This window comes from Takifugu flavidus, chromosome 7 (genome assembly GCF_003711565.1).
Source record: "Takifugu flavidus isolate HTHZ2018 chromosome 7, ASM371156v2, whole genome shotgun sequence".
NCBI classification, from domain to species: Eukaryota; Metazoa; Chordata; class Actinopteri; order Tetraodontiformes; family Tetraodontidae; genus Takifugu; species Takifugu flavidus.
The window spans coordinates 14,281,945-14,295,521 of NC_079526.1; the positions used below are offsets into that span (position 1 = coordinate 14,281,945).

Consider the following 13,577-nt stretch of genomic DNA (forward strand, 5'->3'; position numbering starts at 1 on the left):
AACTATTGACTCGGCATAATCATAATAGGAGTATATCTCAGCAGTCAATTAATGGTTTATTTTCACTGGCCTTGGTTAATAGGTCATAATGTCAGGGCAGTATACAACAGAAAAAACTATAAATAGCTAACAAACTCAAAGACTAACTGCCACAGAGTAACTTTGAACTTTCTTGACCCAATAAGACTGGACCTTCCAGCTCAAATATTTGCCTCCCACTCCTCTTTCTGGTCTGGTTCAGCCCTGTTTGGGGTCCGACTCACCTCTGCAAACCCACTGTCCTCAAGATCAACAGTGTCCTCTTCAGTGTCTGTGATAACAAATTAGAGGCAGGTGTCAAACACAGGAAACCATTTAGTTGTTATACAGGGTAAACAAAACAGGAAATAATCGTTACAAAATGACAGCTGATCTGTATTGTTGCCTTAACTGCAATAAGCTATGAACAATTGTTTGAAGTAAAGCAAGCACGCTCTTAGAAGAGCGAAACGACAGTGACGCCTTGTGGAGAAACACTGATACTGCAATTGCAAAGTGTGATTTTTGTATCATTTGTGATTTCAGACAAAGCCTTGTTACTCATATAACATTAATTCTGGCTAAGATTTTTAAAATACCTTTCTCCAGTAAAAGGACAGCAGAACCATCTTGATTTAATGTAACTTTAGGCTCTTCCATGAGAAAGTGCCTGAGATTATTGAGACATCCACTCAGGGTGCTGATTTTTGGGGAACAAACCCAGAGCACAGCCAGAGGTATTGACACAGATCTAGTGACAGAAGAAATATGAACACATGAGGAAATTACAATAGACTCCATGCTATTTACATATGATCTGTAATACTATTAAATAAGAAAATACCTAATCTGATTGGGGGACTCCTGTTGCCCTGAATTATCTGCCCAAAACACCTGATCCTCTGGCATTCCTCTGCATCTTTCCAGGAAATCATCCATCTCTGCCCCACATTCCCCTGTCAGATTAATGGGCACACACTTTTAACGGGAATAAGCACGTAGAATATCATGTAGGCATGTCAAACATTGTGATGTTCACCTGCTGACTCATCTTCCATCTCTGCACCTACAGCAGCCGGATGCTCAGCATCATCCTTTTCCGCCATCTTTTCCACAAACCTTTTCTTCAGATTTTCAGCCCAGAACATCACCTCATTCACCAAGACTCTGCGCAAGGTGTTGTTGTCACGCAGGCTGGGATAGTTCACGCTGTAGAGCTGATACAGAAAGACACATAAACCCTTTCTGATGAGACCACAGGGAGGATTTTGTCTTTTACTGTAGGTGCCTTGCAGGATCACCTATTAAAGTGAGTTAGTGTTTAGACATGTGTTGAAATATCTGTCTTATAAAATATATGACTTGCCTTTGACAGTCCAATTACTCCCAACATTAATCTACATCATACTCTGATTGGTTAGTTAATTTATTAGCAGAGATGTTGCAGCCATGCATTTAAAACTACTGTTTTTTGTTATTATTTATTTTTATACCTTTGAAAATGATTTGCAAAGCACACAAGAATAATGGGAAAATTGAATTAAACGCAAACAAGTCAAACTCAGAAATGACCGGTCTACTCACCAATGTGTAGGAACACACATCATCCTCATCATCAAGCAAAGGCCCGCAGGCATCTCTACCCCCCAGGCAGCGAAACACACCAATCTGGGAGCAGAATCCAACACTCTCCTGTTGGCCAGGCGGTGCTGGTCCAACACCTGTGAACTCCACCGTGTAGCCATAGTCTTTACACACCTTCAGAGCCCTTTGGAGAGATTGATTCATTATTATCAGGACTACCACACTACCTTTCTTTACCATAAGTACTTAAGCTGTCCACAACGCTCAAAAAGAATGAAAATAAATACTTAAAACCAACCTACCAAGATTTAAACTCTGCTCTAGTCCACTCAAACTTGTGGTCACTGTGCCTGAAACCCTTTAGTCCAGGCAGAAGGGGGTTGAACTCAGAGTTTGGGGTACTGATGATAACTGCCAACGGGGTCATATACCCAAACACCACCTCCGAGAAGCGGCTTAAGCTAGCAAGACTAAGGTGTTCTATGCTACGCAGGACCAAAAAATATGGGAATGGAAAACAACCAAGTTAGTGGGGAAATAAAAACACAAGAAAAAAAGATGATGTTACAGAAACTTCGATAATCGAACAACCCCTTACAGCTCTATACTCGTCACTAGATCAAATCCTCTAAGGCGGGCATCTTTTTCTGTGACAGAACCCTGGTAGAGCTCAATGCGCAGCTCGTCTTCACTTGGCTGTAGATAGTCAGTCGACAGAGGCGCTAATCCATACCTGAATGCACATACAAGAACATTTTTCTCACTACTGCAAATGTTAAAACAAAACCACATGACAAAAATATACTATGACAGTGGTTTCTATTGGCTGGTGCAGTTTAAAGCGGACATGTTGCATTTATAGATTGAGTTTACAATTGCAGCACATACATGTGTTTTTTCACAGTGGCGCCGTTGATGTCGACCCCCACCAGCAGTTTCATTTGACGGTGAAACTTGAGTTTTTTGAGAAGTTTGCACTCACAGCACCCCAGGTCGACCACCTGAAGGGAGGAGTAGGGGGATCGATTCGTACAAATGAGATTACTACATACAAAGCATGCCATAGCGAGCAAAATTCATATGCAAACTTTTTGATTTTTGTAAGACCTGTTAAATACGTCCTTAGGGCGTCAAACCGCTTTTGAACGCTGCTCAAATTTGGCTTTGAAGCCGCATAATTCATGAAACTGGTAGTCACGTTACCTTTTGGGGCTTATTGTTCACGACAAAGTCGATGACAAATTGATGTCTTTGCGTGTGAAGTGACGGGCTAAACATCGCAGGTGACTATTGAGGAGATTTGGTCCACTGCTTGTTCCACGTTTAGCCTCGACGCGCTGGTGTCGCCACGCCACAAGGGGGCGCTGGGTCTCTAAGAACGATTCTACTTTTGAGAACACGAACATGCTTCGGAAAGTGATTAATTCGATTTAATTTACAGTTTAATCAGTTTGGTGATAAAGACTAGTTGTTCTTTCCCCAAACGTGTGTTTAACTTTATTTATTTTTCACAGGAAGAACTCTTGAGCAGGACCAGGGTCCGGTTGGCGGGGAGACTCTAATTGCTTCCTGCTGGTGCCCGGTCAGATTAAGCAGTATGGGGTTGGGGGAACCACCTATACACATCATGCATCCAAATAAATTGTTGTATTGAAGATGCAGAATAAAAAATGGATGTCAGTGCACAGCCAAGTTCTAAGCATCTTCAGTTTGTTTTTTGGTTGGTAATGGCCCCCTATTTTGAGCTCTTGCTCTTTGCTTTTTTGCTCTATAAAATAACTGGAAACTTTTAATTTTACTTATTTGATTTTTTTTCTTTGCTCTATTTGTGTTAAATACTTCATGGTGAACATTTGAAATATCATCATTTTCCTAAGGGCCACGTAGCACACGGGAGTTTTAGGGTGGTTTATTCATTTATTATTTTTGCAGGTTGTTTTGGAATTGACCATTCTAATTGTGATTGTGAAAAGGGATTTTGACTTTAATCAAGTTGACAATATTTCATATTGTCATTCATTAGAATGGATGAATACATGATAACTTGTTTACACTTTAAAAATAATAATGGAAGGCATGTTGTCCTTTTGCTCATTAAAGGTGTTAAGCAAACACCTCATTATCTCACATGCAGGTCCCTCTGTCAAAAATGATGCAATACTTGCACAACAGCACACAACAGTCATGTTTACAGCACATGTATTTAGAGCCATGTAAAAAAAAAAGAAAACCCCTCAGCCATTACATGGATGTCTGTTTATCTTTTTTTATGTAGTGAAAAGGGTTATGTGTTTACAGGTACCTAGAGACTAGGAATGATAACAATTACACAATGTATTATGTGCTTTCATAACCTGGTAAACATAAAAAAAGAAAAAACGTAAGTATTTTATTTACTTATTTACTAGGCCTGATTGTCACTTATAATAACTGGTTTAACTGCATCGCACACCCATAAATGCCTAGAAGATTACAGTATTCCCTAAACTGCGAAGCATAAGGTAAACAACAACTAATGGCTCATGTTGCGTAATGGCTGGTTCACAACTCAACACCCTAAAGCCTCTTTTACACTGCATGAGGATCCCATGTTGTCCCAAATTGTCACAGGTGTTTTTGGCAATATGAAAGGGTTTCTTCCCATGCCTAATGACACTGCAAGCAACCTGGGAACTTTGTGCCTCGGCTGAGCTCAGCTGCGATATGAAAGGGGTCCCATGAGATTATTGCAAACCATAAGAGCATTTCTCCAACTAAAGGTGTTAAGAAAACAATTCTTCTCATGATAGCATGATGTAAAGATTGACCCATTGTTAACGTTCTGATAATTCAGCACAGTCAAACAATGCTGTTTATATATTTTTTCACTGCCCTATTTACCCATAACAGCATAATGAAAACACAACACAAGTTATATCACTTTTTATGTGTTTTTTGTTTAAGTCCATCATATCTGGGTCACATTTGGTGCAGTGCCCAAATGACATTGACAGTCAATGGAACAGATGTCTCATAGCCAGAAGGTCCTGGGTTCAATTACAGCAAATACATTAGAATGTTCACAACCAAAGTTTAAGGCTCAGTTTACATTACTGTACACACTTGCTGTATATGTGTGGCATATAATATGTTGACTTTTCATAAACACACTTAAAATTCAAAATGGTAGAAAATTGTAAGTAAAATTTTTTATTTGATAACCATTGGCAGCAATAACTTCAGCCAGGCTCTTGCTGTAGCTGTAGATCACACTTGCACATCATTCAGGAGGAATTTTAGCCCATTCTTCTGAGCAGGACTACTTCAACTCAGTTATTTTCTTTGGAGGTCTTATGTGACCTCCTTCACATCATTCCATAGCAGGGTTGAGCATGAGATTCAAGATTCAAGATGTACTTTATTCATCCCCGTAGGGAAAATGAATTGTAGTAGCAGCCTAAAGTGGATTAATATAACTGAAGTGTAGGTTTTGTATTCACAAAGTATAGAAATAGAATAAATAAATAATAAGATTAGAATAATAAGATTAGAATGTTATAAGCATATAAGCATATATACATAAATATAGAATAAAATAGAAATTAAATTACAACATAAACATTAGACAATTATTGTTATAGACTGGGTTAGGATGAATTATAGAGTCTGAGGTTTTAGATCATTGTCCTGTTGCATCACCCTTCTTCAGAGTTTCAGTTGATATACAGATACTCTCAAATTATCCTAGAATTTTTCTTACATTTACACATTTGTCTTTCCCTCAGCGACTGCAAGCAGGCCAATCCTGATGCAGCAAAACAGTGAAATTTATGGTTGCAATGGTGCTTTTTGTTCTTTCCAAATAGTTCACTCTGGGTTTCATTGGTGCACCAAACATTTGGCCAGTGCCACTGTGCCAATGTACTCTTCAGCAAACACTGGTGTGCAGAAATGATCCGACATTCTTTTTCATATTCATCAGCCCTCTTCATGGTGTCCTACCAGATATCCTGTTTGTTCAATGTATTATGTATTGAAGCATGATCCTCTGAAAAGTCTTTCAGGACAACCATGACACTTTTATAGTTCTCAAAATAGACAGGAGTTTATGTTATATTATATTGGTCAATACTCTTTACTCAGAAGAGGATCAGATCACATTTTATGACAAATTAATGCAGAAAACCATGAAACTTTTCCTTGTCTTTGAATTAGTAGGAAAAAAAATAATATAAAAAACAATCTTTCCAAAAAACTAACAAATGATATAACGTTTTTCTCAAAATGTAAGATTATTTACAAATTACAACGATGGGTAAAAAAATATGGCCTTTGATGGCCAGGTAGCATCTATGAATTATGTAGGTACATTTCAAATGACTATACTACACATTATACACTATTTGTTTCTATTCGTAATATAATTTTATATGTTTGTCAAAAATAGTGTATGTCTAATCACAACACTAGGTAAACACATTCGAGAAAATGTGGCAGCTGATTTGCTTGTGCTAATTGTGCTAGTTGTGCTAGTTGATCAGGTGATGTACAGGCCCTTTGAGGTAGGTAGCATTGTTGCAATGGAAGGACAGAGGGTTGGACAGCAAAAGCAAAGATTGTAATGAAGGTGGAAGTAAAGATAAATATTTCATCTGAGAAGCAGTGATCACTTCACAGCAACACTGTGACACCAGTGATGTCACTGGAAGATGGAGATGGCTATATCTCTCCATTCAACACCTTCTGCAGACTCATGTCTGATGCTTGGAAATCCACTCTCACCTGTGCAGCACTGGCCTGCCTTGCTCCTCTCACTGTGGTGCTCAATTTAGTGGTTGTTGTCTCCATTTCTCATTTCAGGCAAAGACACTCTCTTGAATTATAATTTGCATGAGTACAACTACATTTAGATAGATAAATAAAAAAATAGAACAGTTCAAATGCTCGGAGAGAAAATAAATAATTATCATGAATAATTTTTGGTTTTGAAATATGATTGACATGACTCTCACCTTTGACAAAGATCAGACCAATTCAAATTTTTTACTTTTAAATTATTTATTTGAAAAAAGTGCACTATTGTTTCATGCAGGAAAGCTAATTTTCAAATTTAAAATTATTTAAAGAGCAGACTGGTCTAGAGTTTGGATTTTTGATAAGGGTTCAGGATGGAACTCTTACACCAAGTGAAACCAGAAAGATACTACCGGTTCAGTATAAACCAAGCAACACACTCAGACAGAGGCTGGTACACCCGAAAGATAAGACACCAAGACATAAACAATGTACTGTTCTTTTTGCTGTACAATGCAAGGAGGAACGCAAAGAACTGTACACTGATTAAACCAAACAAACTCTCCACATAAAAACAGCACAACACAGATGTGTCACCTCTCCAGGTCAGGTCACTTACACTTAAAGGAGAGCGGGCACTCCTTTGAGGACAGCCAAATATGGCTACTGGCCAGTGAAGACCGCTGGTTTGAGAGGGGTGTCAAGGAAGCCATCTATGTCAAATTGGAAAAAACATCATTAAACAGATGTGGTGGGCTAAAGCACTTCCTATCACCTCCACTCCTTCCAACAACAAACCAAACATTCACGCCATTTCAGGAGACCTGGTGACTCACCACCATGTGAGCCAGCAGACAAAGGGGAGACACCTCAACTGAAACTAGGTGAAAGACCCTACCAACTATCTGTGTGTATTTTGTAGATAATGTTAATATATAATATAAACAGAATTTGTAAATTGCACCAAAGTAGGGACAAGATCGGTGCATCTGGAAAAGAAAAATTGAATCCACCAAATAAAAAGCTGCTCTGATTAAAACATCCCGATTCTTTTCACCATCTATTAAACTGTTTTTGTGAATAATTTACAGTCTCCTGATTTAAAGCATATTTGCAAACCTTTGCACTTATGATGTATATGAAGGCTGGGCAAACTACAGAAATCTTATTTGCACCAAGGGGAATTTGTAAAGTCACAGTCTAGAAATTGTGGCTGCTTTATTCCCAGTATATTAGGTCGACCGGGTGATAGACAGCCACTTTGTAGGAGGTAGAATGGTTGCAAAGGAAGGACAGAGTAGTGGGAGGGCAAAAACAAAGATGGCAATGAAGGTGGCAGTAAAGATAAATATTCCATCTGAGGATACCTAAACAGCTGCTGTACCTCAGCAGTGATCACTTCACAGCAACACTGTGACACCAGTGATGTCACTGGAAGATGGAGATGGCTACATCTCTCCATTCAACACCTCCTGCAGACTCATGTCTGATGCTTGGAAATCCACTCTCATCAGTGCAGCACTGGCCTGCCTTGCTCCTCTCACTGTGGTGCTCAATTTAGTAGTTGTTGTCTCCATTTCTCATTTCAGGCAAAGACACTCTCTTGAATTATAAGTTGCATTAGTTTAGCTATTTATTTTTTTTACCAATAAAGTAGCATAGATGTGAGCTAACCTTTTATATGACTGACAGTAACATATTACTTGCAGTTTTCTCTGTAGATGTGTGATTTCAATTGGAGATATTAACAATCATCTCTGTCTTTAGGCATTTCCAGACGACAACCAATATCATCCTGCTCTCCATGGCAGTGTCTGACCTTCTGGTGGGCCTCGCCGTGATGCCGCTCATGATCGTCACCCTGGATTTCTGTTGGTGCATCAGTTCATTTATATGCTTTCTTTTCGACCTGTTACGCTTTGTCCTCACCTGTGCCTCTATTGGGAACATGGTGCTGATATCAGTAGATCGTTATGTGGCCATTTGTTACCCTCTGCGTTATTCCTCCATCAAACCAAGTACAGTTAAAATCTGTGTGTCTGTGTGTTGGATCAGTTCTATTATCTACAATCTCATACTTCTAAAAGATAACCTTTTAAACATTGATTTTTCCAGTTCCTGCATCAAAAAATGCCCACTTTTCATAAATTACATTGTATTTATTGCAGATATAATCATCACATTTTATGTCCCTCTAACTGTGATTATAGTTCTCTACACCAGAGTGTTTGTGGTGGCTGTCACACAGGCACGTGCCATGCGGTCTCAGGTTTCAACAACTGGGTCAAAAGCTGTGAATGCAATGAAATCAGAGTTGAGAGCTGCTAGAACACTTGGAATTGTCATTCTCTTTTTCATCATTTGTTTTTTCCCTCCTTATATTTCATCTTTAATTGGACAAGGCATGAATATTGAAGTTTCAACAGGTCAACTTTTGCTGTTCTGTAGTAATTCTACAATAAATCCTATCATCTATGCTTTTTTCTATCCCTGGTTCAGAAAGACGGTTAAACTCCTCCTGAACTGCAAATTCTGTAAACTGTGAGCAGGAGTATGTAGATGAGAGCATATAGACTGGCACATGTTTGTAACTTCTGTGGTGGTGTAAAATGAACAGTTCAAAAGCTCAAAGAGAGAGAATAAATGATTATCATGAATAATTATTATTAATTCATGGCTCTCATGTTTCTGATTCCATTGTGTTTCACACAGATCTTTGCTGAATATGAATCAAACTGTTTGTAACAAACACATTTCCAAGTGTTTTAAAATTGAGACTGATTGATTGAATGGAGACAACTTTGGAGCCTGGAATGATGTTTATCCATCTAGGTTGTACCACAGGCTACACCCCGGACCTGTCACCCGCTCATCACAGTGTTCCTGGAATACTGTAATTTATATAAATTTCAATGCTATATTCGACCACGCTGATTCTTTTGTTAATGTCGAATATATGTCAAATAAAGTTGCATTTCTATATTAAAAATAAGATAAAGATGTTGTATGTTTTAGTTTTATTCCACTTTCTGTGCTTACAGGATAAACTTCAATAGATTAGTTTTTCATTTCTTGAATGTGTCTTGAGAATAATTGCTATCAAAACATCAGTTTAAACATGAATGATCTGACAAACTAATGTCTTAAACAACCTCGTTAGTTTGGTTGAAAAGAGTAATTGTGATCAGTGAGAAGTGGGCAGAGAAAAACACCTGAGAAATTGTTATAATATATCTTCCATATTTATTCCATGCGGGTTTACTCAGAGGTCAGCTGTTCTCTTTAGCAGCATCCTTTAATGACACTCATGTGTTTGTCCATCAAGAATGTAAATTAATTAAGATGGGAATACATTCAGATGAAATTAAAATTGCACTGAGACATTTTATTGGGCCTTTTTCAGCATAAGCTTTTGAAATATGACATAACTCTCACCTTTGACTAAGATCAGACTAATTCGAGTTTTTTACTGTTAAATTTTTATTTGAAAAAAGTGCACTATTGTTTCATGCAGGAAAGCTAATTTTCAAATTTACAATTATTTAAAGAGCAGACGGTTCTAGAGTTTGGATTTTTGATAAGGGTTCAGGATGGAACTCTTACACCAAGTGAAACCAGAAACAGGACCCAAAATATAAACACAGGCAATCCTGAAGATAAAAAAATTTAATTTTCAAAATAAGGGTGACAAAAAGGGTAAAGATGCAATAGGTGGAAAATGTACAGGTGAGGGATCTGCATGAATTGGAACACAAGACAAAGGTGAGGCAGGTAAAAACTCACAAAGAAGATGGACTATCAAAAATACAACCTCAAAATATCCTCACGAAAAGGGAGCCAAGCATTAACACTGAGGAGCAATAATCTGATCTGGAGATGAGAAGAGAAACAAGCTGCTTTAAAGGTGCAGATCCAGCCAACCCAGATGGGCTACAGGTCAGTGAGGTGCTGTTTCAGACCTGCCTGCCAGGGATTGGGGAAACAAGGAAAAACAAAATACACTGAATCATTACATTGCCCTCCTCCAACAAGTGCCTCCAGGTGAATAGTTGCGCTTGTCCGTGGTCTGTGTGAACGACCTGGCTCAAGTCAGGATCCAGAATAGAGTGAACCCGTGGCACCCATGAGTGCCCCTCAGGACCACATCCCTCCCAGTCCACCAAGTATATGCCCCGGTAGCGAATGTCAACAAGGCGGTGAACAGAGTAGACAGGGTCATGAGACGGGGAGAGGGGGTTCAGAAGGAGGCCACAAGTCACTCGTGACAACTGGCTTATTTTGAGACAAATGGAATGCAGGCTGGATCTTCATGTTTTCTGGAAGTGTGACTGTAGTTGGACCAATTCAACAATTTATGGGAAAATGTGTCAATGAATCTAGGAGAGAGTTTCCACGATTCAGTGAGTCGGGGAATGTTCTTGGTTGAAAACCAAATTGACTGACCTGGGCAGTAATTGTGTACTAGTGTTCGACAACGGTTGGAATACTTAGAAGTGCTGGTTTGTGCACGCTCATGGGCCTCCTTGGGCTGCCTCCACACCACCTTACAGTGCTGGATGTATTATCTGCACTGAATTTATGGCTAAATTTGCTTCCTGTGTAGGTAGCAGCAGAGGCTGTTACCCAAGGAAGACCTCAAAGGAGAGAGACCAGTAGCTGCCCAGGTAAGCATGTTGTGAGCATCCTCCACCCATTGAAGGTGGACACGCCAGGTCATGGGATTAGAGGCAGTCACACAGCTCAAGGAAGTGTTCAACACCTGGTTGGCTTGCTCACACTGCCCGTTGGATTGGAGATAGAAAGCAGAGGTGAGGTTTACCAAGGTGCTGAGAGCCTTGCTTATTGCACTCTATACCCAAGGGGTCTCTGAGAAATTTAGAAGGATCCTCCAAAAACATGACATACCGGTTCAGTATAAACCAAGCAACACACTCAGACAGAGGCTGGTACACCCGAAAGACAAGACACCAAGACATAAACAATGTACTGTTCTTTACGCTGTACAATGGAAGGAGGAACGCAAAGAACTGTACACTGATTAAACCAAACAAACTCTCCACATAAAAATGGCACAACACAGATGTGTCACCTCTCCAGGTCAGGTCACTTACACTTAAAGGAGAGCGGGCACTCCTTTGAGGACAGCCAAATATGGCTAATGGCCAGAGAAGACCGCTGGTTTGAGAGGGGTGTCAAGGAAGCCATCTATGTCAAATTGGAAAAAACATCATTAAACAGATGTTTAATGATTAAGGCACTTCTTATCACCTCCACTCCTTCCAACAACAAACCAAACATTCACGCCATTTCAGGAGACCTGGTGACTCACCACCATGTGAGCCAGCAGACAAAGGGGAGACACCTCAACTGAAACTAGGTGAAAGACCCTACCAACTATCTGTGTGTATTTTGTAGATAATGTTAATATATAATATAAACAGAATTTGTAAATTGCACCAAAGTAGGGACAAGATCGGTGCATCTGGAAAAGAAAAATTGAATCCACCAAATAAGAAGCTGTCCAGAGGTTTATAAAGACATCCCGATTCTATTTTTCTTCACCATCTATTAAACTGTTTTTGTGAATAATTTACAGTCTCCTGATTTAAAGCATATTTGCAAACCTTTGCACTTATGATGTATATGAAGGCTGGACAAACTACAGAAATCTGATTTGCACCAAGGGGAATTTGTAAAGTCACAGTCTAGAAATTGTGGCTGCTTTATTCCCAGTATATTAGGTCGACAGGGTGATAGACAGCCACTTTGTAGGAGGTAGAATGGTTGCAAAGGAAGGACAGAGTAGTGGGAGGGCAAAAACAAAGATGGCAATGAAGGTGGCAGTAAAGATAAATATTCCATCTGAGGAAACCTAAACAGCTGCTGTACCTCAGCAGTGATCACTTCACAGCAACACTGTGACACCAGTGATGTCACTGGAAGACGGAGATGGCTACATCTCTCCATTCAACACCTCCTGCAGACTCATGTCTGATGCTTGGAAATCCACTCTCATCAGTGCAGCACTGGCCTGCCTTGCTCCTCTCACTGTGGTGCTCAATTTAGTAGTTGTTGTCTCCATTTCTCATTTCAGGCAAAGACACTCTCTTGAATTATAAGTTGCATTAGTTTAGCTATTTATTTTTTTTACCAATAAAGTAGCATAGATGTGAGCTAACCTTTTATATGACTGACAGTAACATATTACTTGCAGTTTTCTCTGTAGATGTGTGATTTCAATTGGAGATATTAACAATCATCTCTGTCTTTAGGCATTTCCAGACGACAACCAATATCATCCTGCTCTCCATGGCAGTGTCTGACCTTCTGGTGGGCCTCGCCGTGATGCCGCTCATGATCGTCACCCTGGATTTCTGTTGGTGCATCAGTTCATTTATATGCTTTCTTTTCGACCTGTTACGCTTTGTCCTCACCTGTGCCTCTATTGGGAACATGGTGCTGATATCAGTAGATCGTTATGTGGCCATTTGTTACCCTCTGCGTTATTCCTCCATCAAACCAAGTACAGTTAAAATCTGTGTGTCTGTGTGTTGGATCAGTTCTATTATCTACAATCTCATACTTCTAAAAGATAACCTTTTAAACATTGATTTTTCCAGTTCCTGCATCAAAAAATGCCCACTTTTCATAAATTACATTGTATTTATTGCAGATATAATCATCACATTTTATGTCCCTCTAACTGTGATTATAGTTCTCTACACCAGAGTGTTTGTGGTGGCTGTCACACAGGCACGTGCCATGCGGTCTCAGGTTTCAACAACTGGGTCAAAAGCTGTGAATGCAATGAAATCAGAGTTGAGAGCTGCTAGAACACTTGGAATTGTCATTCTCTTTTTCATCATTTGTTTTTTCCCTCCTTATATTTCATCTTTAATTGGACAAGGCATGAATATTGAAGTTTCAACAGGTCAACTTTTGCTGTTCTGTAGTAATTCTACAATAAATCCTATCATCTATGCTTTTTTCTATCCCTGGTTCAGAAAGACGGTTAAACTCCTCCTGAACTGCAAATTCTGTAAACTGTGAGCAGGAGTATGTAGATGAGAGCATATAGACTGGCACATGTTTGTAACTTCTGTGGTGGTGTAAAATGAACAGTTCAAAAGCTCAAAGAGAGAGAATAAATGATTATCATGAATAATTATTATTAATTCATGGCTCTCATGTTTCTGATTCCA

At 39.3% G+C, this 13,577-nt stretch overlaps 3 protein-coding genes and 1 long non-coding RNA gene across 4 annotated transcripts; 3 read left to right on the plus strand and 1 right to left on the minus strand.

Moving 5' to 3' along the window:
• Nucleotides 1–37: 37 nt before the first annotated feature.
• On the minus strand, nt 38–2,963 carry henmt1 (HEN methyltransferase 1). Its single transcript, XM_057039473.1, has 9 exons — nt 2,806–2,963; nt 2,491–2,603; nt 2,201–2,335; nt 1,905–2,087; nt 1,603–1,786; nt 1,058–1,235; nt 863–974; nt 618–769; nt 38–310 (listed from the first exon to the last, which is right to left on the minus strand). Exons 1-9 carry the CDS (start codon nt 2,878–2,880, stop codon nt 201–203), a joined length of 1,242 nt encoding a protein of 413 aa, XP_056895453.1. The 5' UTR covers nt 2,881–2,963; the 3' UTR covers nt 38–200.
• LOC130529349 (uncharacterized) lies at nt 2,432–3,294 on the plus strand. The gene is made up of 2 exons (XR_008951560.1): nt 2,432–2,549; nt 3,117–3,294. It is a non-coding gene; the product is annotated as an uncharacterized LOC130529349 (long non-coding RNA).
• A 4,506-nt stretch (nt 3,295–7,800) lies between these two features.
• On the plus strand, nt 7,801–9,708 carry LOC130529070 (trace amine-associated receptor 13c-like). Its single transcript, XM_057038966.1, has 2 exons — nt 7,801–7,935; nt 8,117–9,708. Exons 1-2 carry the CDS (start codon nt 7,801–7,803, stop codon nt 8,918–8,920), a joined length of 939 nt encoding a protein of 312 aa, XP_056894946.1. The 3' UTR covers nt 8,921–9,708.
• Nucleotides 9,709–12,305: 2,597 nt separating this feature from the next.
• LOC130529072 (trace amine-associated receptor 13c-like) lies at nt 12,306–13,510 on the plus strand. The gene is made up of 2 exons (XM_057038967.1): nt 12,306–12,440; nt 12,622–13,510. Exons 1-2 carry the CDS (start codon nt 12,306–12,308, stop codon nt 13,423–13,425), a joined length of 939 nt encoding a protein of 312 aa, XP_056894947.1. The 3' UTR covers nt 13,426–13,510.
• The last annotated feature ends 67 nt before the right edge of the window (nt 13,511–13,577 follow it).